Raw genomic sequence first — 26,709 nt, 5'->3', positions numbered from 1 at the left:
ATCAGCTACTGTTAAAATAATCTATTTTTCACCGTCTTCCTACTTTAAGTTCTACTTTCTGGCAATAGATTGTTCTTTGTGTATGTCCACTTGCTTCTACCAATTATTATAATTTTGTAACTTATTTTTTCAGCTAAAGCCTCTCAAAATTTTATAAACTCAGAAACTTAGGATTTAAAGAAAGACATCATCAGAGGAAACTGCCAGGTTATTTTCCACGTGGGGCCTTTTTTTCTTTTTTCTTTTTTTTAAATGTCACTGTGGCATTGAGAATATTTGAGCTTCTGTTATTTATAAATAACCCCAATCTGGTTGAAACCTAGGCTCTTATACTATTAATTCACCAGTGTTTTTAAAGAAAGATCTTTCTATAGACCACACAGTCTCATTATCCTTGTATTTTTCTATTCCTGCTGCTTCTCCTTGATTTACCTTGAGGTAAGAAAAAGCATTTCCGAGTTAGGAAAATACTTAGTGTCTGACTATAATAATCACAAACTTTATATAATGGGATTAATTTGAGGTAACATGTAATTAAGACTCAGTCTAAAGAGGGTTAGCTCTGCACAGGAGAGAATGGTAGAGAGTGTTTCCAGCCTTGCATGAGTCTGTGCGACTAGTGAAATAGCGTTTCAAAATTGGAAAATTGGACGAGAAAGTAGGTGACCTAATTTTATTTTCTTTTATAGTTACAGATGTGCTGAGAAGAGTGTCTCACAGAAACTCTTCTGGTGGTTAAACTGAAGACATTTTTGTTACTTGTCAAGATATTAGGACTTTAAAATATCAGACTAAATGACATATCTTTCTGCTGGTTCCACAACCAAACTTCACCTTTAGTTTATTATAATCCAACACTGGCTTTGAAGTCACACATTAAGTAAACCAAGTTTTAATACTTAAAATTCTAGTATCAGGGAAATTGGGGGTTGGGGAAGAAGGGAATATAATTTAATTGCAAAACAAACTTCCTTTTTCTTACCTTAAGAGGTCCACTATTTATCTCCCCTTGCCTCCTCAAATTAGTTTATTTTGGGATTTTCTATTTTATAACTCAATACTTTGTTATAAACAGGGGAAAACTAAAACACAAAAGTAATGCAGAACAGAAATAGTGATTACTTTGTGAATTTCTCATTTTTTTCTTGGAGTCAAAACATGAGATAATGTTTAGAATGATAGTTTATTCATTACCAACTCTACAGCATTGAATAAACCATGACATATAATGATAATTTTTTTCCTGATCTTTATTAGAAGACCATCTATTGTAACCAGGCTAAATGTGAGGTAGCAGTAGTACTAACCCAGCATTGGGATTTTGTGTGCATTAAACACACTGATATTTTAAACAAACTTATCATAGGTTAATTGTCATTAAAGCAAGTTAGCTGCCAGTAAAGCTTAGTTGTCATTGTTATTAATAGAGTCTTGTTTGATTTAAGATATAAGTATTAAGTTCTACTATGATGTATGCTGCAGAATGTGTGAGGGGACAGTCTATCTCAGTTTGCAGTGACTGCCTAGCTGTATGGACCAACAGTTTATAAAGATTCACTGTTGCCTGGGGCAACTGTAAATGCCCCTTTCAGCTCTCAAAGTCTTTGATTTGTTTCTTATTCATATTAAAACACATAATTCTTGAAACTGAGTTTTGAAAAGTCTATTCACTGTCACTAATATTTATTAACATACTTAGTGTATTTCTCTTCTAGCGTGCTGTCTTCATCTAACAGTTCCGTGTAATGTGTCATTTGATTTTGCCTTAGTCTACTGTGCCTTTGCTTGCTGTCTTTCTACATTAGCTGAGGTCCAGACACCATAATCTATTCTTATCTGACTCAAACTCACATGCCCATTTTTCCTTTTTATCAAATCTGGTCAGTGTCCTTATGGAATCCCCTTATTTACCAAGCACATTCCTATTTTTCTTTCTTTTCTCAGGCCATTACCCCTTCTTTGGGCACTCTCTGTTTTTGTTTTGTTTTGTTTTGTTTGTTTTGTTTTCTTAGCCACTAGGTGCATGCAGCCTCAGGAACTCTTCCCTTACTAATTCCTCTTTACTTGTGATTCGGATCACACAGGTTGTGCTTATCCTGCATGCCATCTGTACCCAGCATTGCTCACAACTGCAGATACATCCGCAGCATTCCTTTTCCTAATAGACAGCATTTTTTTCAGTCTTTATTGTTCATACTCTACTTCACAGAATATAGGTAAGACTCAGTTCTATGTTTATATATATTTAAAAAAAATGTATATGAACATCGCACAAAACATTTCTTTGCTTTTACGAGAAGTATCTTAAAAATGGTAGTTGGTGACATATATGAGTAGATTACTACATTTTAATTACATTTTGGGGGAATTGATTGGGTGTTTGGGGTTGACATGATTATAGCATGTCAGAATTTCTCCCACGTAAAGTAATGGGAACTAGGCTCTCAGTTAGCATTTAATGTAGAACTTTGACTTTTCAGAAATGGATGACTGACCTAAAGTGAACAGTGCCTGTTCTAACAATGGCTAAATAAATAGTTCCCTTTTACTGTTATACTGGAGGGTGCTGTGGAGTGACAGAGAGCTGCCTATGAGAAAAAGCAGCCTTCTAGCCAGTCTCCAACTGCAGAACCATCTACCTGCAAGTTAGAGTTTCTGCCCTTGTGAATTTTTATTTGAGAACATTTGAAATCTAACATATGTTCTCTGCCGGCAAGACCGTAATACTCTAACATGTTACTACCAGTCGCCCTTTACACATGCCTCTCGTTTTATCGTGATTTCTGGCAGCCGTTCGGGCCTCAAGGACTGAATTCTGTGTATCCCTCAATTTTAAAGAAGACTATTCCAAAATACTGTCAAGGACTGATGAAAATTCATAAAGCCATTATCAAAGGTGATACAGTCCACTAGATGGATGTTTGCAATTGTTGATTTCTATTGTTTATTGATTATACTCTAATTGTTTGATGCATGCCACATGGCTCCACCTGGACTGTCGGCCATGGGAGTTGTATGTTTTTGTCACTCCTCCATAGCCCACCTAACTTGTGTCCAATCATCAGCTATTTGGTCAGTATTTCCCGAGAGATTTGCAGTCCAGGTGAAAGCAGAATCAAGGTGCATTTGAAACCTGAATACATGTTGTTTATCTCAGGCATTGCTGTGGTAAATCTAATGCTACTATATACTAGATGCCTTTTTTATATTCATCATTTATGGCAAGTTTTAAGGTTTTGGAAACCAGATTCTATAGGAGAAGTGTGTATGGGTGCATGTGACTTTTTATTCATCTGTCAAACTTTCAAACAAAACTAAACAGCATCATCTATAGTAACTTTATAAGAATGTAGTGAGTGCCTGTAGAGACACAGAAAGTGACCTAGAAGAGGTCTTTGTTAAAGCCTTCCACAAATGTCAGTATGCCTATTTATTGTTCCTGTTAAGAGAAAGAGGAAAAGGAAATAAGAAACAAAGTCCTTATATCAAGGAAGAAGACAGTCTAAATCCCTATGGGACTCTTGTTTGTCTGTTCTTGTGTTCTGGTGATATTCCCTTTCTTCACTTTACCAGCTGGAACCCATTTGTAATGGGCAAAATGGTTTAAGGACACAGGTCTATTTTCTCTGAAGTTAATATTTCTTAGTGAGATACATTCCACTTTTCAAAAGAGATTGACCCAAGACTTTGTTCCCCACTGTTTTCTCCAATGTGGAAAGATTTAAAAGATATGTAAAAGAAAAAAAGGCAAAGTACAAAATAGGTCTAAGTGCCCATTAGTGGAAGGAAGAGAGAATTCTGCTGAACAGATGGATATGACATGATGTACAGGGAGTGCACAAGCTATTTCCAGATGGAGGTTTCCTGCAGAGTTCAGGACTGGGCCTCTGCTCACAGACTCACTTTTTATCGACTACTCATATATACTGTTAATTATTATCATTATTTTGCTACTTGCATACAGTATTTTCACAATAAAATTTTTAAAGATGAAATTAAAAGTTTTTAGAGAGAACACATTTTTTACAGCTTTCTTGAAATATAATAGACAGTTGCTCATATTTACAGTATGCAGTTCGATGAATGTTTTCCAATTATAGTTGGTATATAGTAATGTATTAGTTTAAGTTGTACGGTATAGTGATTTAGAGATTTATATAGTTCACAAAGCGATCGTCTCAATAAACCTTGTACCCTTTGGCCCCTTACATATTTATTACAATATTGTTGACTCTCTTCCTTATACTACACTTTGTATCTCCACCACTGTTTTGTACTTCTTATTCCCTTTGCCCTTTTTCACTGATGCCCTCAACCCCCCTCCCATCTAGTAACCCTCAAAATATTCTCTGTATCTATGAGTTTGTTTCCATTTTTGTTGCTGTTGTTTATTTTGTTCTTTAGATTCCACTTGTATGTGACATCATATGGCATTTGTCTTTCTCTGTCTGACTTACACATTCAGCACAGTACCCACTAGGTCCATCATGCACTCTCTTTATCTATCCTCTTCCTTTTGTCTGTGTGTGTCTTTTAATCTGAAGTGGGTCTCTTGTAGGCAGCATACGTAAGGGTCTTGTTTTTTTATCCATTCAGCCACCCTCTCTATCGATTAAAGCACTTAATTCTTTTTCATTTAAAGTACTTGTTAATAGATATTTTGTTATTGCCTTTCTTTATTCATATTTTTGCTACATATTTTTTCTTCTTCTTAAAAAGAAACATTTCCTGTACTACTGGCATGAGGGTGATGAACTCCTTTAGCATTTTCTTGTCTTAGAAGTTCTTTATCTGTCCTTCGACTCTAAATGATCACTTTGCTGGATAAAGTAATCTTAGTTATAGATCCTGGGTTTTCATCACTTTGAATATTTTGTGCCAAGCCCTCCTGTCCTGCAAAGTTTCTTTTGAGAAATTGGCTGCTTAGTCTATGGGTGCCCCCTTGTAGGTAACTAACTGCTTTTCTCTTGCTGCTTTTAAGATTCTCTCTTTGTATTTAACCTTTGGCATTTTAATTATGATGTGTCTTGGTGTGGGCCTCTGAGTTCATCTTGTTTGGGACTCTCTGAACTTACTGGGGTGTATGTCTGCTTCCTTCACCAGGTTGAAGAAGTTTTCCTCATTATTTCTTCAAATAGGTTTTCGACTTCTTGCTCTCTCTCTTCTCTGGTATCCCTATGATGTGAATATCGTTATGTTCAATGTTGTCCCATAGGCTTCTTAAATTATCTTCACATTTTCGGATTCTTTTTTCTTATTGCTGTTCTGTCTGGGTGCCCTCCACCACCTCATCTCCTGTATTGGTGATTTCAAACTTCCGTTTCATTCCACGCTGTTGATTCCGTCTAATATACTATGTATAGCAGATAATGTGGTCTTCATTTCTGACTGGTTCTCTTTTATAATTTCCATCTCCATTTTTATGTTTTTTATCTCTTCATTAAAGTTCTCACTGAGTTCATCTACTCTTCCACTAAGTTCATTGAACATCCTTATAACCAATGTTTAGAAGCTGATACCTGTGCTGTGCTTATAGTTGTCTCCAGAGGCCACACCAGAAATTGAGGCCAAGTGCCACCAGCGCAGGGCTTGGAGCTGCTCAGAACAGGGTACAGAGCACTCCGAGGACACCACTGGATGTGGCTTGGGTGGGGCTACAAGTGGGAGGGGCGGAGTTTCAGGGAGTCCTCTGGGCGAATGACCTCTGTTATCCAGTCTGATGACGTCTCAGCTATGGCAGTGCCTGTGTCCCCACACTGGGAGGGGAGAGGGCACAACAGAGGAATAAGGGATGCTGCCAGCACTTCTGCCTGGGAGAAAGCCTTGCCTCCAGCCCTAGCCCAGAAGCCTGACAACTCAGCATCGCCCCGTATGTCCCTGCCCCCACCCCAGCCACCCAGTGGCGCTGGAGCTCAGAGCGAGCAAGTCTGCCATCGCAAACGTTCAGTCATGGTTGTGGCCCCTTTAAGAGGGACACCACAGCCTCTGTCTCGTTCAGACGCAGAGCCAGGCAACCTCACATCTCTGCCCCCTCCTACCATTGCAGAGTGATTTCTTATTTCTCACCCTAATTGTAGAGCCTCTGTTCATCCAGACCCCAGGCGACTCTGCTTGCTGTTTGCTCTGTGGTTTCATCACATCCGTGGTGTGGTCACAAGAGATGTACAAAGCTTCTACACTCTATGCCATCTTGCCCCTCGAGGAAATTTTTAAAACGACATCTCCTGATCAGCTTTCATATAAACTTTCAGCTCAGCAGTAGGCTGAATGCTTAGTGATGCTCACTTGAATGCTGGACTTTTGGTCTGTGTATTGCTATTATTGATTACTTCAGCTGCCTGACAAAGTGTTTGTGCTGATATAAGCAGCACAGATGGGCAATGCTTTATGGTGGATGAGTGTCAGAGCTTCTGGAACGGTTCTGTATTTAAAGAGCTCTGTTAGGAGGGACCAACACTCTTGTAGTCTGTTATTATTCGTGTTCTGTGAGTAGGCAAATCTGTGCACAGAGATAACAAAGCATTTTGAATTATAGGGCCACCAGGGTGAAAAAGCCAGCCAGCCTTCCAGATTATTTCCGTAGCTAAATAATGGTGCTGCTACCAGCTTCATCCAATTTCAGAGCATGGATGAAACCAAGTTATATTGGCTTTGCATCTGCCAGCGTTTGTTCTGGCGAACAGTAGACAAATGTGGTGGTGTATCCTGAACAGAGGCATGGGGACAGTGTTATTTCTGAGTGAATTTATGACATAGTTCGTGTCATTACTGATGAGTAGATACAAACTGGCTTAGAAATCCTGAGTACAGAAGAAGCAGGAAGAAAGAGAAAGGAAAGGAAGCCATCTTTATTTAGAAACTGGAGGAACATTGTAATATTGCAGAAAGAATCTAGGCTTTGGTATCAGAGCTCTCTATTCTTTTCCCTCTTCCTCCATTTACTAGCTGATTGTCTTCATACAACAAACTTCACTTTCTGAGCCTTGTCTGTATCATGAACACAAGAGTACCTTGCCTGTTATTGTGATGATTGAAGGTAAAGTAGAGAAGAGTTTTTAGCCAAGAGAGCCTGGCATACAGTAGTCCACAGTAAGTAAGAATATCTTTGCTGTTCTTATTGGCAGAGATGTAGCAGCCTCTGTGCTAAGTTTGCTTCTACTTGCAAGGTCAACATCAGCCCTGCGGGCTGTCTCAGCTCTGTGAATGGACAACTCCATCCAACTAGTGGCTTCATGGGACTTCTTTCATGTCTGTAGTATTAAGCTTTGATGCTCTTTCTATGTTCTTTCTCAAGGAAAATTACACCAAATAGACCTAGCTTTGATCCATTTTCCATTTTGACTGAATTATGGACAATAATACTATATTTTAAAGTACAGCCAGAGACTCCAGGCTACAAAAAATCAAATCCTTTTTAGTCTTCTCAGATCTTGAAAGTAGATGATTAACCACTGTCAGCTCTACATTGACTTGGGCTTTCTTAGCTATTGAACTCCTGGCTCCAGTTAACACCTCTATTCTCTCTTTAATCCTGTATAGTTTTTTTTTTTTTTTCTTGTAAGAACTTAATTTCAGAAGAGCATTTATGTATTCATTTTGTCATTTTAGCAGAATTATGTTCTTTGGTATGTTCTATCCTAAAAGCTGCTTTTAATATAAGGGTCACAAAGCATCCTATAGACAATGAAAGGACTATTAAAGCATTAATTTTATTTTTCTTTACCGCTTAGGGCTTTCTTCCCCAGAATGCCCATGCTGTGAAATTCCATGTTAGTAAGATCACAGGTGGACTTGAAGTACAAAGAACTCTTTCTATTCCTTGATAATGCTACATAACAAACCACTTCAAAATTCAGTGGCTTAAAACAATTATTTATTCTTGTTCAATGCTCCCAGGTTAGCTGGTGTTGGCTGATCCAAACTCTGTTCATCAACTACAGGTTAAGTCTCAGTTTGCTCCACGCATTTTCTTCCTCCTTAGACCAGTGGGCTAATCAGGGCATGTTTTTCTCTGGCGATGGCAGAAGGGCAAGAATGGTGAACAGAAACATATGCTTCTGTTCCTTCTAAGTCCTAAGTTTGTAATTTTCTCTTTTACTTTCAACCCCATTCCGTTGTCCAAAGTAGTCAAAGTGCCATAGAGGAACTGCACAGTCATATGGCAGAGGGATGAGGAATCAAGATTAATAATACAACCAACTACATCTGGCTTTGCCACTAACCATCCAGGGACTCTAAGCAAGTCTCCAAACCTCAGCTTCTCAATGATTCCATCCATTCATTTGTGGCATTCAACAAATAATTTCACCATCTGCTCGGTGTCAGGCATTGTTCTAGGTGATGGGACTACAACAGTGAATAAATTGGCGAGAATCCTCACCCACATAGATCTTATATTCTAGTCAAAGAGACAGACAATAAACCACAGGTATGTGTGTAGCAAGGAGCCAAGAGGCAGAGATTGCACTGAAATTTATATAAATACAGATATGGCTCTCTAGTTACTATAAGACAAATAGGCATGTGTATTATATTTTTATTAGCAACTTTTTAAAGTTTGTGTTCAAGCTGAAAAGAAAACAACTGGAATGAATCTCCTTTAGGTTCTTTCCACTGTTTTTTTTGTTTTTTTGTTTTTTTAAAGTTTGTCAGTTCTTTCTGGGTTGATACGTAGTCTCTCAAGAAGAATTATTTCCTGCATGGTAAGAAGCTGCATCCCCTTAACTTACTCCCGTGGCCTCTGGAGCCCCTCACCATGCTCTCTTTTAAGACTGATGCCATGTGGAAGTAAGGAAGAACTTTTGGGAGCATCAGTATTTTAAGCCTTTGGAATAGACATTTTTCATCTAATGAAACAACTGAATCCTCCAAAATTACTAACAGCTGGGGTTTTGTCAGGAGCATGCAAACTGTGGTTTCTGTTGACTTCCTTGTCTTGAGGACTCTCTGTACTTCATGAGGTCATGCTGCTCACATCACAGCTCCACCTAATCACACAGCGAGATAGTGTCCTCACCGAGGCTTGTTCATTTGTCAGTACGCACGATTTACCATTTTTGTAATAAGTGCATGGCTGTTCCTGCTACTCCATAAATCTGTTTTCTGTATGATGAAATGAAACTGTGACATGAAATTTGTTTGATTTTTTTTGTTGGTTATAGTAGTGGTGGAGTGATCTGTCTATAAAGTTGACTTCCACAGCTTCAGCAAGATATATAATATGTATCTTCAACTGTATATATACGTTATATATAATTCAGGAAAGATTTTTCAAACTAATCAATCTTGGCAAGACAAAAGAAGTACTCTCACACTTCTTATGAGATTATAAATTGGCATAATGAGTCTACAGAAAAAATTTTTAAAAAATTTAAAATATTCATATCATTTGGCTTAGAAACTAGCCTTTTCGGAGTTGCTAAATAGTCACAAGGACACAAAGATTTCTTTGTGTCCTTGTGACTATTAGAAAAGTCCAACAATCAGGAAATAGATAAATTATTTTTTATTATTATTACTACTACTATTACTATTATCTAACAAAGTGCCATACTAAGCATTTTTATGCATTATCCCATTAACTCTCACAATGCTATGAAATAGGTGTTATTATTATTCCCTAATCATAAAAGGAAGGTGTGTCTTAAAGAAGCTAAGCAAGCCACCAAAATGATGGTGATGATGGTGATGGCAGCTAACATTGACTGAGTGTCACATAGTATTTAAATGATGATGGTGATGATGGTGATGGCAGCTAACATTCCCTGAGTGTCACATAGTATTCTAAGTACTTTATATGTATGAACTCATTTCTTACCACGAATCCATTGAGGTAGCTAACCTTTGTTATCCCTGTTTTCTCAAAGAGGAAACTGAAGCACAGGGAAGTTAACTAACTGGAGTAAAAGAGGTTAAGTGATAGCATTCAAAATATTTAAGTCAAGATTTGAGTGTGGATTGATTTTGGAGGCCACACTCTTACAGTGCCTACCAAGATCCTGTGGTTGGTAAGTAAATGGCAGACCAAGATGCAAACTTATATCTGGTAGATAGTCTCTTAATCACCAGGCAGCACAGCTAGTTAGATAAGCTAATTCCATCTCGTAGATTGGCTTGTAGTATGTGATGCGATGACTTACTCTCTTCTAAAACTGAATGAGGTAAATATATAACATAGAGAGGTTGTCAAGGGTAAAGAAGAAATGAGTTCTCTCATCATGTCAGGATCACCCCTCCCCCTCCCCATTTCCCCTCGCTGCCTCCAAGATGTGATGACAAGTTCCCAACCAGAAAATCGACTGGGTTGGGATCAGTAGTTTCATCCCAGAAGGAAGGATACCACCTGAGCCTAGAACCTAGAAGCGGTGTAATACTTAATCAGGAGTGTGGACTTTGGAGCTAGTCGCTTTTTTGAAATCCTGGTTCTTCTGCCTGTGTGGGAAAGCCTTAGTTGAGACCCTTAACATCTGTAAGCTTCAGTTTCTTCATCTGTAACGTGGGAGAATATGGCCCACTCAGAGGCATTGTTGTGAGGATTAAATGAGATAATGTATCAGCATGTCCTGCTCAAAGGGAGCACTTGGCGCAGTGACCCAGACCCTCCTTTCCCTCGGCTGGCACTCTCCAAACTCTTCTTCCTCTAATAAAGACCCTGGAGTACTTAATGCTCGCATGTGCGCCCTTCTGAGGTCTGCGACCGTGAGCCTTCCGTGTACACAAGCAACTATGAGCTTTCTCCCCGCCCCTCACTCTAAACACAGTCCAGCCTGGTTTCAAATGCACATGATGTTGAATAATTTTGAAGTAACTTTTAAGAAATGTCTGTAGGTGCCTTCATCACCACTGTCATCATCTAAAATAAGTGAGGTCTTCTGGGTTAGGGGTGGGAGGGTCTGTGTATTTTCATGGTGTTTGTTTCTAATCGAGTCACAGAACTTTTCATAGTACGTGTTAATCAGAGAATCAAATTCTGCTTTACATTATGAACACACCATGACAAAACTTAATCACCTCTCTCGATGCTACAGTTGTTACCTTTGCCACTTTGTTTGGATCTCTTAGTTCTGAAGTCAGCGATGGAAGAGCCTATTCAGAAGAGATGGGTTTCTAGCAGAGGATTGTCCAAAGATAGAAAAGTACATTTTCAAAGGTATCTTGGGGAAACCTAGCTCATTGGTTCAAGTAGCAGGTGGTTTAAGCTTACTCAGTGAATAATTTAGAAGAGGACAGCGAGTTTTATGACTTCATTCTCATTAAATGGCATGTAGGCAAGCATGGTACTTAGAATAAGAAAGCGCTGAAAATGGTGGCGATCATTCTTGGACTCAAGTCTGGCACTTTAAGGGACCGTGGATGTCTTTATCATATGGTTGCTGCCTCCCTTTGACAAAGCTAGTAAGAGAAAGAAAGGCACAAATGGCTCTGTTTGTAAATTACAGTGTAATCTGAAAATGCATCTACCCAGGATGGCCTTGTGCGACTGCCTGTGCACTGTCTCTCAAGCAGTACAGGAAGGTAAGAGTGGCAGTGAGCGTGTTCTTCCTTTTTGAATTTAATTTCATATCTACTAAAAGAATAAGTCCCCAGTACTCTTAGGCAGCAGTGCCATTGGCCAAAATCCTAATTTTTTATCTTTCAGAAATGCCTAACAAGCCTCAATCCCCATTCTTCAAGGTGTTGCACTGTGAGCCTCTTTAATCAAAAGTAACCATAAGACAGAGGTGGCTAAATGCTAAAAAATCTGGTGAGCTCTTTGAAAGGACTGTTACCTGCCTTTTTTCTAAATGTCATGAGAAGACTTTGCACCTTGGTCGGGCTGGCCCTTCACTCCTGTTTGTTGACAGCCAGTCTCGTAAGGCTATCCTTTGTCCCTGTAACCTGTCAGTGAGGGAATGAGGGCAGCGGAGAGGGACCCATGAAATGCTGCCCTCACGAGAGAGTCGAGGAAAAGCAGCTACTGACAGCTGTGTAAGGAGGCCATGCTCTGTCAACGTTTATATTCCTAACTTTTGGGAAACTCTATCCTTTACTGAAAATAATAAGCCATCCTGGTAATGTTTTGTGATGTGCTGATAACGCAGAGTAAAAACAACTTTTTAAGAAATAACAAAACAGAGTGGTCTTATGAAAGTGTGATGGAGAACAGGAAGAGATAACCCAACCCCTGGTTTGTTTGAGTATCTTTAATTTCCATTTTGTTCTTTACTTGAGGATAATATTCATGGTCAGAGGTCATTATGTGTGTTTAAATTATTATTTTTATGGCATAATCTAATGGGAAGAGCCCATTAGTTCTCACGAGTCCAGAGACCATTCTTTCTCCTCTCTGCCCCCATTAGCTACGCTCCCCTTGCAAGTCACTCAGCCTGTTTCCAACATTATTTATATATCTCTGTAAATCAGAGAACAGGATTTAGGGTTCATTATTCATTATATCACATTTCATATTCATATATGCTGAAGCCTCCTCCTCTCCCCTCAGCCCCTCTGAACATGGTAAACTCTGTTCGAACTGTCATGATGAAGGATAAATTAAAATCTGTGTGCTTCTCCCCTGGAGCGCCTCGAAGACAGATTCTCACCTCTCTTGGTGAGGGCCCTTTTTCTGGTTATGTCTTTACATGACTGTCCTTGGAGTGTATGTCCAGAGAGATCTCATGTCTCCTCCCGTTTTTATAAGGATCTTAATTCCATTCTGAGGGCCCCACCCTCTTGATTTACTCTAATTCTAAGTGTTTCCCAGAGATCCCATCTCCAGATATCAGCACATTACGGGGTAGGATTTCAACATAATGAGGTTTTTTTGGGGGGTGAGAGGTGGCGGGGGGGACACAAACATTCAGTCCATAGCAATAAGTTATTGAAAAAAACTGATTAAGGTATGAGGAAGATACAAGTATAATCTGCTTTTGCATTAATTAGTCTCTTAGCTGAGTCATATATAACCCACAATGCATAACTGTCATAATTTCTAGTTATTGGAAAATAATTGGCCTAATATTCCATCGATGCAGAAATGCATTAAAATAAAATGTGAAGTTAACCAAATAGCTCACAATAATCTAAGCTGGTGCTGACAAGGCTGATTCAACACCTGCTTAGAATTTAAAATCAAGAATAACAACAATTGAAAGTGATAGCCGGCCCACTGTAACACTGGTGATGAACCCACAGCTCGGCGTTTTCCAGAGAACTGCTGAACTGCAGCCCTTCTGTTGTTGTCAGGAGCGTCCACCGTTGTCAGGGCCCAAGGGGCAGCCATACTTCCTGAGAGAATCCCTCATTTTCAGCTCTTAAGTAATTTACTCATTTTAGATTATAAACACCAAATTTTAGCAGTGGTGTTCCAAATACCAGTTCTTGACCCACTGAATTTGTTAGGAATAAGTAGCCCTTGTGTAGGTGACAGTCTGTGGAACTGCACATCAGTTGCCAAGAGAGTGTTACATTAAGACTGAGTCTGTCCTTGACCGGGACTCGGCCTCTGGGGCCGGCACACCTAAAGCTTATGATGACGACCATCCTTCCTGGGGGACTAGCTGTATCCTGGCTTCTAGAGCACCGTCCTGACAATAACAGGTTCTCAGTAGCTTTTTCTGAAAAAATGAATAAATTTGTAAGAATATATATGTTGAAATTGTAATTTTGTATATCCAAATAGTCTATGTATGGTTGCATAAAAAACTATAATAAAATATTTCCTGTGTCGCACATACTATAGAACTCTCTTGACCTAAATTTTTAACAGCCTTTCTGCTAGTAAACTTACCAGAGATTTTGTTGTAACTCACACATTTCTGCATCCCCCATTCAAAGCTCTAAGAATAGCAGCATCTTTTTTTAGAACAGGTGATGTATGGATTCCCTTTCGGTCGGCAGCCCTGACCTACATACTCCCAGTATGGGCACAGCCTTTACCTCGTTCTGCTTTCCCTCCCCCCGTCCCCACCACTGCATACACAACAGCAAAGGGGTAGGAGCACTTCCTGTCAGTGCCCCCCACTTCTTCCTGGAGCCCCCATTCTGCCTCTCCACTCCTCCATCCTGAGTGCAAGTAGGTACCTCTGTGAAAGAAGAGGTTAAACAGGCTATGAAGAAGAGGAGGAAAGTCCAGGCAGACGTCCTTTGGGCTGCCTCAGGCCCCCACCTTGCTGTGGCATTGCCCCCTACTGACCAGTGTTACAAATGCAGAGAAAGTGATTCACTTTTTGACCACCCCTCACCCTTTCCGTGAGGGCTCTTGTCACTTCTCCCAGGTCACAGCTCCCTTTCTGTTCTTGGCCTCCGTCCCCATCCTGGCCTCCCATGGGCTTGGAGGCCTTGGGCCTGCCCGGTCTCCCTCCTCTGGGCTGGAGGTGCTGCCCAGGGTAGAGCGTGGTAAGTCTTGAGGACAGGAGCCCTGTCCTGCTCCCTGGCCACCTCCACAAGAAGTGTTGTGATCTCCATGGTGGCTGCATTTTTATCGAAAATGCTGTTGTATGGGGTGGTTTGGCTCTGTAGTGCTTTTTGGTTTGTTATGAATTTAACAGCCTTCTGTGCATCAGCCTGGGGACTAACCACCATGTAGAAAATCGTTTCTTTGGGAAAATATATTGAGTTCCAAACAGCTCTTAAATTGTTGGAACACAATTCCATTTTCGGTGCCAATTTTTTATTTTCGCAGTATGGAATTTTATAGTGGTGAAGGGATAATACGATGGCTGCTGACCTTTCAACTTGCCATTTTCACACGATGCAAGTTTTTTTCCAGAATCCTGGACAGAAGCTTATAAACAACATAAATACCCATTAATAAGAGAGTGGATGAATAATATTCCATTCACATAATAGTCACATAAGAGTTTGGATGGATCTTAGCAACCAATGTTAAGTTAAAAAAAAGATTAGCTATGGCATTATATCCTATATATAAAATTTAAAATAATATAAAAATATTTTGTAATCTTTCTAAGGATGATAAAATGACATAAAAAGAAAAGGTAGAGAATGATGAATGTGATTCAGGTTGTAGCTTACTTCGGGTTGGGGAGGCTCGGTGATTGCATGGGGCCTGAGCCATAAGATTAGATGTGATGGTTGTTGATAAGCCAGCTCTTGTCTGGGCTGGCAGGCTCAGGGGTGCTTATTATGTTAATTAAAACAACATTCTGTGCACTAGGTTTACAGGAAGGAAAAATAATAAATACATTCTCTTCTCTTTGGTTTGAGAGATAAACACTTCTGTTACTTTCATTAGGATCAAATAAGAGTGAGTGACAAAATTGGTTTTCTTAGGAAACAGCTATATGGAAGTATCAGCCCTTGACTTTGAAGCCAATCGATGTCTAGTAGGTCATACCAAGCATAGCATCTATGCACCTGCTCGGAGGAAGGGAGTCACTTAGCTAGTGAGGTCGCCTGACCAACCATTCAGCGTCCGTCTGTCGGCCTTTGCTGGTCTCACACACGCAAGTTGCTTTAGAACTCAACTGAGATGAGTTGTGTCCTATTAGTAATGTTGTGCCAGCATCTGAGTGACAAGGTGAGAAGGTCACCAGACATAAATCCAGGTTGCGTCCTGGTTCTGTTCCTCTCTCCTAGGGGACCTAGACAAGCACCCCTCTGTGCAGTATAGTGTTCTCATCTGCAGAGTAGCCAATATTTCCTATTTCATTGGATTGATGACGCCTCATCAAATATTAGGTTTAAAATTGCCAAGAGTAGAGCAGCTTGTATGAAGTAGTTATTGCTGCAAGTAGACACGTTTCCTGTTTATTTCATGTTTTCTATGTATAAAATATCCATTTTGAGTATCATTTATAAATAATATTATATAAATGGTAATTTTACTCTAGTGGGCTGAATAATGAATGCCCAAAGATATTAGTCCCTAATCCTTGGACCTATAACCTTACCTATTTGTAAAATGGGTTTTTACAGATGGTATTAAGTTAAGGATCTTGAAATGAGATTATCCTGGATTATCCGTGTGGTCCCTAACTGCAGTCATTAGCATCCTTAAAAGAGAGTGACAGAGGAGATTTGATACAGAAGAGGAAAAGGAGGCAAAGATTGGAGTGATATGGCCACAAACCAAATCCAAGAATGCCCTTAGCCCCAGAGCTGGAAGAGGCAAGAAACAGATTCTCCTCTGGAGCCGCTCGGAGGGTGACCATGCTGACATCTTGATTTCAGCCCCGTGAAACTGATTTCTAATTTACAACTCCATAACTTTGAGAGAATTAAATTTCTGTTCTTTTAAGCCACCAAGTTTTTTGTTATTTATTACAGCACCCACAGGAAACTAATACATTCCTATTAACATGTTTTTAAGCTATTTTCTAAAACACAAAGTTTCATAGTGTTATAAATCTGTTATAAATATCTTTGTCCATTAAAATTTTAATGTTTATATTAATATTAAATGTTTATATAAATATTAACATTAAATTTTAATATTTAAAATACTACATTTTTGAGGGCAATAAACACAGTTTATGCTCAGTAAATAGGAAAACTGTTTTCATTCAAGAAAAAGAAAAGATGATCTATTTGGGCATGTGTTATATGTAATGTATGACACATATATATGTCATAGAATTTTAATTGGCCTCAAGTTTTCAGCTGAAGTAAAGAACATCAGTGGATGAACCTAGTATTTTTTTAAATTATTATGTACATCCTGCCAGTGTCCAGGAACCATTGGAAGCCTCTTGCTCTAAGAGACACCCAGGGTATAAGACTGTTAACGTAAGGACAAGAGGGCAGGTTCCAGTGGATGAGCTCTGGTTTCTAGAATGCCGAGCCAGCCCTCCGCGCCATCATTGTCATCTGCAGCAGCTCCCGATAGGAGCCACCCACACCACTGAACTTGAAACCACCCACGACCTCTCCTTTCCAAACGTTTTATTTGAAAGATAGAGGTGTATCTGTGGCTGTAACTTCCTCCTTGCTACTTGTGCTTCGTAGGTCTAAAAACTCCAGTTCGAATGAATTTTTTAAAGCAGTGCTTCTCAAACCTCCGTGTACATGTGCATCACCTGGGGCTGGTGTTGAATTATAGATTCTGATTCATCGGGTCGGGAGCGGGGCCTGACCTTCGTGCCGCGGGTGGTGCCGATGCTGCGAGTTCGTGAGCCACGCTTCGAGTAGCAAGGCTCCAGCATCTCGCGCTTCTGCTTCCAAGTCCCCCTCTTTGGCTTCATTTTTCCACATTTTGTGCTGCTGCTTCAAGCAGGCAGCCTAGTTCTGCTGTGCTCACATGGCAACATCGCCCCCTCCAGCCTCTGCAGCCTTCACTCTCCGGCTCCCAAACAACAACCTGTGCGCATACATTTCCGCCTGGTGGCTCCGCAGTGTGCAGTCGGGGACAGATAATCTGAAGTCAGTGTCACAGTAACATGACTCAGTGAAAAGAAGAGAAAGCCACTGAGACGACAGTGAAATCGATGAGGGAATCAGGGTTTAGAAATACTAGGAGAAAAGAGAGAGGTAAAAGAATAAAAATTTCATTGGAGGAAAACATTTGAAATGAGCTGCTTTTACTGCAGAATTTTCCAGTTATTTGAGCATTTTCTGGAGTAGTTTCAAATTTATTTTCTAGTGAACCTCTAATTTATCTAACAACCAGATGCTTGTTTTTTTTTTTTCATTCATCTACTGAGAATCTTTTCTGGCCCTCTGAATCCAGGCTGAGGACTTTTTAAAAAAAAATCTATAAACCACCTAACTACACTGAGGACCTCTGAGAGATTGCCTGTGTAGATCAGGCCGGTGGTCCCACCCTTATCTGACATTAGAATCAGTGGGAAAGTTTACAAAATTCCACACACCTAGGCTGCAGCTCAGCCAATTAAATCAGAGTTCTGAGGCTGTGTCCCAGTCTTTAGCATCTTTAATCTATTTTTTTTTTTAATGCTTCTCAGATGATCCCCATGTGCAGCCACGTACCACTAAACCAGACCTTTACCTTCTAGCAGGTGCATCAAGCTCACTTTAAATAAAACTTTAAAATCTGTCCTTCACTTTTGGGGATTGCTACTCATCTAAGTCTTTGCCATGTTGAAAACTCTGCTCAATATTTTGGAAACATCATCTCTTTTAATCCAGCAACTTCAGTTGAGCTGCTTATTAAATATTCAAGCAGCTGTCCAAAGCCTCGGGAGCATTTCATTTTCTCAGTCCGGTGACTCCCCCTGCTGGCCTTTTTCAGGTAAAGCTCCCTGCTCTGCAGAATCTCTCTACAGGTTCCATGGCTCAGTGAAAAACAATCCTGAATCAGCATTTGAAGGCAGCTTTTCTAATCCCATGTCCAACCTGTATGCCATTGGCCATCGCCAAAAATAAACAGCTCGAACACTATAATCCTTTATCGAGTGGCGCTTTAGTTTAGGCTTTAGGGAAGGATAGAAGAGAGAAATATTGTGTGTGTATACCACATTCATACATATATTTTGCTTATCTTGCTGCTGGAAAATATTCCGATATCCACCATTGATTGTGCTGGTTACCTGCAAAATAATGAACACTGATACTTACTTTGGATAGGAAATGGAAAGGAAAGCTTTCATCCATACCTTTTCTACCCTCCTTCATCTAATCATACCCTTTTCCTTATCAACTCACTTCTCCCTATCTACCCTGATTCAGCCAGATAAAAACAAAGATAGATATAAATACATGTCCTCACTTTATCACCCAAACTATTTGTTGTGGTATTACATCAGAATTTTACTGCATTTGACTCTTGCATCTATGGAGGCAGAATTTGATCCTTATTAGATCTGAATGCAAAATGTGATACAGTACAGTCTTTAGCTCCAGTTAAACCTCATAAGCCTGTCTATTCATCTGCTACAGCTCCTGTCAGTAGAATGTTCCTTCTTTGTTGCAAACTCATATCTTACCCCACTTCCCGTATTTTTTGTCTGACTCATCACAACACAAGTCTGTCCGCCATCAACATGGCAATACTCGGTCTATTCTAGATAATGTCCCAAACCATTGTTTTTCTCATCGAGGGTAAACGTTTTCGACGATCTGTCTCATGGGACAAGGGTCCACCACCCCCTGACCTTTCTGGATATATCCCATAGAAGATGGCTTTGTTGATTTGTGTCCCTTTTCACAGGCAGCACCTAGTATTGGACAGCAATTCAGATGTGCTCTGGCTAGTATGTATGATTTAATGATTAAATTTATGTTAGTTGTTTATTGCTGCATAACAGTATTACCAAAAACTTACCAACAGTACACATTCATCAGCTCACAATTCCTGTGGGTCGAGTCGGGGCTGGGCTTAGTAGGTGATCTGCTTTAAAGTCTTGACAGGGCTGCAAGCAGAGTGTCAGCTGGGTCTGCAGTCATGTGAGGGTCAACTGGGAGAGGATGCACTTCCAAGCTCGTGTGGTTGTTGGCAACATTCACTTTCTTGCAAGCTGTTGGACTGAGAGCCTCCCTCAGGTTCTTGCTGGCTGTTGTCTGAGGCTACCTTCAGTTCCTTGTGGCCTTCCCAACGTGACTGCTTGCTTCCTGAAAGCCAGCAAGGGAGAGTCTCCTAAGTTCTCCTTTCTCTCTGGCTCATCTCTGACCTTTATACCATCTGTTCCAGAGTGGAGTGCGAGGTAGCCAAGCCGAGTTCTGCTGTGCCTCTTCGCGAGTTTTGTTTAGGGCTTCTCACTGCAGGCATCTCCCAGAACCTAAAGCAGTACAGCTAGGAAGCAGTCATTATTTTATATATATATGTGTGTGTATATATATGTGTGTGTGTGTGTGTATACACACACACACACACACACACACACACACATATACGGATTTTTAAAGTTTCAGTTTAAGACTTTTAATGTTTAGGACTTTTAAAAGTTCTAATGTTAAAAGTTAAGACTTTTAAAGTTTCAGTTTAAGACTCAGAAAAGTTATTCGGTTGTTCTCTATTTCCTTAGATTCATTGCTAAGTCAGTTTGAAGTTGTCGGTACCACTGTAGAGTGCCCGGCTCATAAAATGAGAGACGCTAAAGTGCGAACCTGGCATATTCCACGTCGCTTCATTAGCACACACTTGCGCGAGACAACTTATCTGCATTCGGTTGGCCAGAATTCCTCTGTGCCAGAGTTTCTGTTGGAAACTCCTGACCCCTTGACCCTGAAAGAACTAGCAGCAGCCCTCCTGCTTAAACTACAGGCATGCTTCAGGGAAAGCCCAGGGACCCCTTTCAGCAGCCCTGGGGCTGGTGCAGAAGCAAAGACCAGCAGATGTGAGAACTAGTGGAACTATTAATAATCTAGAAGGGTAAGTAAATATTTCTGACAGACACTAGTTCTTGAACTCTGAGCTCCAGAAGTTTAGAATTTGCTTCTCTTTTGTTCTTTGTAAAGTAGATGTTTCAGCAGAGAGGGCCCTCTTTTTCTTAGTGTCTTCTTCTGCCTATCAAAGAGGCTGTCAGGATGGGTGAGATTTAAGTTGTACCTGTCAGTGCATAGGTTAATCTGGAAGAGTAAGTTTGAGGTCCTTAAATCATAGTTTATCAGGGACAGGCAGTGAAACCTACTGATAAGGTAGGTTTTTCTTTAACAGATGCTAAAAGTCCAGGAAATCACAGAGCCACCCTTCTGGGAACTGTATATATACGAGTATAGGGAACTAAGACCATTTTGTAGCTATATTTTGGCATTTGCTTTCTACTACCATGTGTATGCTAAAGAGTTTCAAATGTTCCCCCCACCCCCACCATCTTAAATTCCTTTCCCAAGATCCATGTCTGTATTTCCAGCTGCACTTTACACATCCCCTATCTTGACCTACAGTCATTTCTAACATTTAACAGGCCCAGAACGGTACTCATTGCCCTCTGCCCCCAAACTTGCTTTATTGCCTGCATTCTTGATTTCAGCTACCAACATCTTGTTCCCTATAGGACGGCTCTTAAACAGTAGGAAATGCATTTTACATCATGACTCATAGTATTGCTGGCACACATGGATACAACTTGAACAAAAGTTTCATTTAAAACAATATGTATCTTTACCATGCATGTTACCCTCTAATATGTTTTCTTTGTTCCTTGTTTTGAAAAATGCTGAGGTTAATACTCTAAATGAAATTTACAATCTCCCAATGGGTCATGCAACCTGTAGTTTGAGAAAATCTGAAACAGATAAAATATAGTTTCTTTGGATTCAGGATCTGTCCCTAGCCTCCTGTCTCATAACACAGTCACACAAAACTTCACACTGTCACCCAGACACACCATTCATTTACTTAGTCAGCATTTACTGACTATAGATTTGATGCCAGCACATGGCAGGCACTAGGGATCCAAAGACAGACATTATAGTCTTTGCTCTGGGGTCCACAATCCAGTGGGGAGACAGACGAGTAATCTAACAATTACGAGGCAGTGGATAGTTCCTACACTAGATAGGTCCTACAAAAAGCCCTCAGAGATCGCAAAGGTCACCACATGTAACTTGAACCAAGTCCTGAAAGCAAGTCCTGAAAGCCTCAGGAAAAGGTGACCCGTGAGCTAAAGCTCAAGTCAGAGGTAGGAGTTAATCTGACCAGTCATGGGCAGAACATTCTGGAAGAGGAAACCATTGAGGGAAGCCATAGGGGCACGAGTGGCGTGAGAATTAGGAGAACTAACGGTATTTTGACATAAGCCCTTTCTTATAACCAGAATACTGTGCTGACACCCCCACCCTTTCTTGTCTTGGCTAACCATTACTCAGTGTTCCCTCTCCCACTAAATGATCCTCTCCGCGCAGCTTTTCTCCTCACCTTCAGGTAGGCTCAAGCACATCCCACTTTGGGTTCTCACCTTCTACCGCACACCTCTGAGGGGACACCTGTGTTGAAGGCAGCTCATCGCTGCCGCTGTGCATCTGCCTCACCACAGTGGGAGCACCTCAGGCCCATCCCTCTGTCTATGTGATGACTTCGGTAAATGTTAGCCCAGTGAGGAGGTGAACCAATAAAGGAACAGGGGGATGTGCAAACCAAGGCACTGGTTTAAGGTGAAGCTGCTTAAATGAATATGTAGAAGACTTTTTAGCATATCATAGCATGTCACTTTAAGATTAAAAGAGGCCTCAGATGCTTATTTACAGATGTGATGACCACATTTTAAACGTTGATGGCAAATGAGATGCATTTTTTTTTTTTTTTGCACTGTTGTATTTGTAAAAGATTATTTTTGGCTTTTAGAGAATGCCTCTTTTTCCTTCTAACTTTAAAATATCTTGGTAGTGGAATTTCTTAGTTGATTAATATAAACGAAATTCTGACATAAGAGACAACACACATCCACTTTTTCTAGGGCACAAGTAGCCTATCATCTCTAACCATATATTTCACCCAAATTGCCTTTCCCAAAAAGGCTTTTACAAGAAACAAAATTGACTTTTAATTCTTCTTTTCCTTTTGCCCACTTTCTGCCCACTTTGTATTTCCTGTGCCAATGGCCCAGGTGTCATAGGCAGGAGAAGAATTTGAGGTCTGGAATCTCATCAGCAATGCTGTTATAACTGGGGGCGGCGGAGGGAGGGGGAGACATTTTCTTTTTTGCAGGTGATTTTTGAGATGGCCATAACATTTGATAATCACTTTGAAAAAGAACACTGAATCTGGATGAGGATAGGATAGTGCCTATGAAAAAGAGTTGCTAACACAGCATTGTAGAAAGAGGTACAGTCAGGTGACCAACATACCTTTATGAGGAGGGAACGAGGTTCAGGTTCTGGCTGGACTTTTCATTCTTTATAAAACCTTCAGAGGGTCCCTTTCATATGTGATGCATTAGTTGTGATCAAGTCATGATTTCTGAGCTGAAAGTTTCTCCCTTTAGTTGCTAAAGTTTAATCACGTCGGACTCCTTTGTCCTTCATGCGGAATTCAGGGTGGGCTCAAAGCGGAGCTTCCCCAAATGGGCTGTGTGTGCCGCCCACACACTTGCTCGTCTTGAATTCATGGTCAGAATTTAGTGAAAAGAAAGGGAGAAATGCCTTTTGCACAGATACCGATACCAGAATCGTTCGTGTCAGACATAGTGTCTTGGTCAATTTCCTTATCTTACAACTCTTCCGGGCAGTTTCTTTCCCACCCCCACCCCACCCTTCACTGGTGTGGCCTCGTTTGTGTAGATCTGCCTATTAACATTCGCATTAAATAGTCCGCAAAATTAACTAGTTACAATTTAAAAGATCCCCTGAACCCAGATTCAGTGTTTCAGTGAGCAACATAATACATGTATTTAACCTCGATTTACCAGAGTAAGAAGCAGTAAGTGAAGCACTCGTCTGTGTATGCCACCCTTGACTCAACAGCCCTGTCCCCGCCTAGTAAATAGATGCGTAAATAATCAGAGCTCAAAATTTCCTTACTGCATCATGGTGCCTGCTAATCCTCAGAGAAAAAGTGAACATGCTTCATTACCTCCCAGGATATCGGCCATTCCTGCTGTTTTCCAGCTTCTGGCTTTATCTTTTGCCCTTTCTGACCTGTTTGACTCTTCATGTTGGTCCATGATTGTTTGAGTCAGAACACACCAGGGGTCAGTGTGGAAAAAGTAGGTGGACTAGATTCTCCCACACGGCCAGCACCTCCTTCACATGGCCGCATTTGCTATCAGTGCTTTGAAAAATATCTAATAGGTACGTAGTGCTTACTGCATGCCAGGTAGTGTTCTTTCCACAGATGAGGTAGGTACTGTTCTCTCCTCCAGTTTACAAATGAGGCAATTGAAGCTCAGGGATGTTATTTCTTGCCCACGGTCACATGACTAGTAAGTAAGTAGTGGAGCCAGGAGTCTCTCTCCAGGCTCTGGGCTTTTAACCCTTCGACTCCATGATCATTGAATAAGATAGCAATAGATGGTGGAGTCGGAAGTTCAGACGGAGCGTGTGCCCAGCTATATGTGAGTTGGCATTGCCCTTAAACCCTTTTAATCAGATTGAACATTGTGGTGACCGAGGAGCACACAGGGAAAGAAGGTCGAAGTGCAGAGAGAGAAAGGGAAAAGTGTAGGGAGAACAGTGTTTTGGTACAAGGAAACTAAGTCATGTAATTAAATACGTTGCCTGTGATGAGCAGCTGGGCCAGGAGAAGATAGGGACCTCCCAAGCTGAATGTCCCGCTTCATCGAAACATCCTGATGTTCAGACAGAGGGTGTGGGAGGAAGAAATGACAGAATTCTTAGAACTGTTAAATGATGAAACATCTGATACCGGCCGGAGTGAAGGGTGAAATAATCATGAGGGGCACGGACATACTTTATTCAGTTGCATGAAGATGACAACTCATCATTTGAGCCCTAAACCTGCTCATTAAGTTTGGAACTGATAAAACGCAGCCGATGTAGCTTGCCTTCCTGCATTCAGCTGTGTCTGTTAAGACACAAACATTCGTCTTGGGCGGCTCTTTTGCTGGGTTGGTTTTTCCTGAAATAAAATCCCTGGCGCACAATAATGGAAAAAAGAAATCCAGAGTTCATCATATTCAGTGTACTGTTTTCTACACTGGAAGATTTTGAGTGCTTTGGAAGTAATAATTCTGTTTTCCCAATTTCCTGCTCTCCACTAGGTTCTTGGAACGCCAAATGAGGACACTTGGCCTGGAGTTCATTCTTTACCACATTTTAAACCAGGTACGTTTCATTAATTACAAATGACTAAATGCTTCCTCCATGCAAAGGGTAAGGATGTAAATGTTCCCCCTCAAGCTAATTAATATATTATCTTGAAAAATTCTGGTTACTTCTGCCATTGTATATTCTACCTATTAATGGAATTTTTTTTTTTATTTTTACATTTGTCTGTAAAGATCGAATAAATGATATCTCTCGTGAGAGATTTTCATCAGAATGTGCTTCATTTGGTTAGACTGGATAATCTTAACATAACCATTGATTTTATCATCAGTTAGACTAGCATCTATGTCTACAAAACCAAAATTTAAATCGGAGTACTACACTGTGTGACTTCTTGTGATAATACTAAGAAAAGTATTAAATTGTAAAAAGAAAAATACCACATTTTGATTTCTTCCTTAAAAACTAGAAACATATGATCAAATTAATCTGAATTTAAACATACTAAATGTTCTGAGTGTCCTATTGTATGATAGTCAGTCTTTTATAATGTAAATTATCTAAACCCCTAAACTGGAAAATCTTGAGAGAAAATGCAGAATTTTAAAAATAAACTGTCACTTTTCTCTAACCAGTAGGTGGCAGTCAAGAAACTTTTAGTTTTAGTACATTTAGAAGAATCTTAAACATGGTCTATTCAACTTTTGTAGGAGGAATGAAAGGTTTGGAATTAGAAAGTTAATAAAAATCAGTAGAATGAATTATTGTAAAGTGAGTCTCTTGTTGGTTGTTTTTTTTTTTTTTTCTCCTTTACAAAACATGCTTTATAAAATGCAGACCCACCATAAAATTACTGAAAAGGATTTTGTGGAAGATCTAATAGTTCATTATTTTATGAAGGAAAAGAGCTCTGAATAATTCCTGTTAGGGGAGCCAAGTATATTCTTTTTCTCCTCTTCCCCTCTTTTGGGGGACCATCAGGAATAAATTATCAATCCCAAAGAATGACTGAATTGGGAAACTATTTTTATTCTTAATATTTTTCTTCTGAAAGTGTAGAGTGTGCTGAGAACTCTTTTATCTTCTTCAGTGCCCCAAGGACTCTTTGTACTTTTACAGAAATTTTTAAAGAACTTCTATGATCTAAAAGACTATAGAAACTTAACAATTTAAGATGGATTTTCTTCTCTCTCTCTCTTTTTTTTTTTTTTAATGAAGCAAGAATCATCCTCTAACTGCTCCAGTTGTTCCTGATGGAGGCTAAGTGAGAACACAGCTCTTTATAAATGTTCCAAATGTGGGCTCTTAGAGAAAGTTAGCTTCCTCTCGTTAGTATCTAAAGTATGAAGTCTTGGGAAATAAAACAGAGGAAGATGTGAAAAGATTTTAAATGAGTAAAGTTAGAGGCAGAAAGGAACAATTAAGGCAGTCATTTCACCTGCCAAGTTTTTGTACTATTAAACATGGAGTAATTTGTTTATTTTGGTGTAAATAGAACTTATCCTCATTAACAACATACAAAAGCATTTATTAAATTGTATTCTGGAAAGTAATATAATATAGTGCAAAATAAGCTCACAGGTTGGGAATTTCATGAGATTACGGACTGTGCATAGTATATATTTTGTTGTTCAATAAACATTTGTTGCTCTGAATTATAATGAGTGTTTAAAATAGACATTACTTATGTGACTCCTCTGATAGACATATGTATGTGTAAGTTATTATATTACGTTCACGTGTCACTACAGACACATGATACACAGAAGGTAATGGGGGTCCAGAAGAATAACGTTTAGTTGGTTTAAGGTGTGGGTGCTAACAAGCAAGGAAGATATTCCCAGCAGTGCTTGGGGCTTGTGGATGAGTAGATGTGATCAATGCTTCTCCAGTTGGCTTGGGAGGAGTTAAGGGGAGATAAGATAATAGACTGAGGCAAAGGAATCAAATCTGTGAGCCCTTCCATGCAGCATATAACCAGACCATCAAGGGTCCTAGTCTCTGACTGTCTGGGCCTCATACTCCAGAGGAAGAAGATATACATTCCCAGGGGAGAAAAATATCAGTCTATGGTCTCACCTCCACGCCTACCCACAAAGAGTGCCTTAGAAAGTCAGGGAAAACAAAAAAGTCTGAGCCATGACG

General features: G+C 40.0%; 1 protein-coding gene across 2 annotated transcripts in view; it reads left to right on the top strand.

Moving 5' to 3' along the window:
• CDK14 (cyclin dependent kinase 14) overlaps nucleotides 1-26,709 on the top strand; it is a 546,209-nt gene that overhangs the window by 373,080 nt on the left and 146,420 nt on the right. For both annotated transcript variants that reach the window (XM_011363849.2, XM_023533297.1), the window contains exon 10: nucleotides 24,558-24,621. In XM_011363849.2, the coding sequence (XP_011362151.1) occupies nucleotides 24,558-24,621 (64 nt within the window). The remainder of the gene's footprint in view (nucleotides 1-24,557; nucleotides 24,622-26,709) is intronic.

This window comes from Pteropus vampyrus, unplaced genomic scaffold (genome assembly GCF_000151845.1).
Source record: "Pteropus vampyrus isolate Shadow unplaced genomic scaffold, Pvam_2.0 Scaffold4, whole genome shotgun sequence".
Taxonomy (NCBI): Eukaryota; Metazoa; Chordata; class Mammalia; order Chiroptera; family Pteropodidae; genus Pteropus; species Pteropus vampyrus.
Note: the sequence above shows the minus strand (reverse complement) of the source record. Positions and strands in the feature narration are given on the sequence as shown.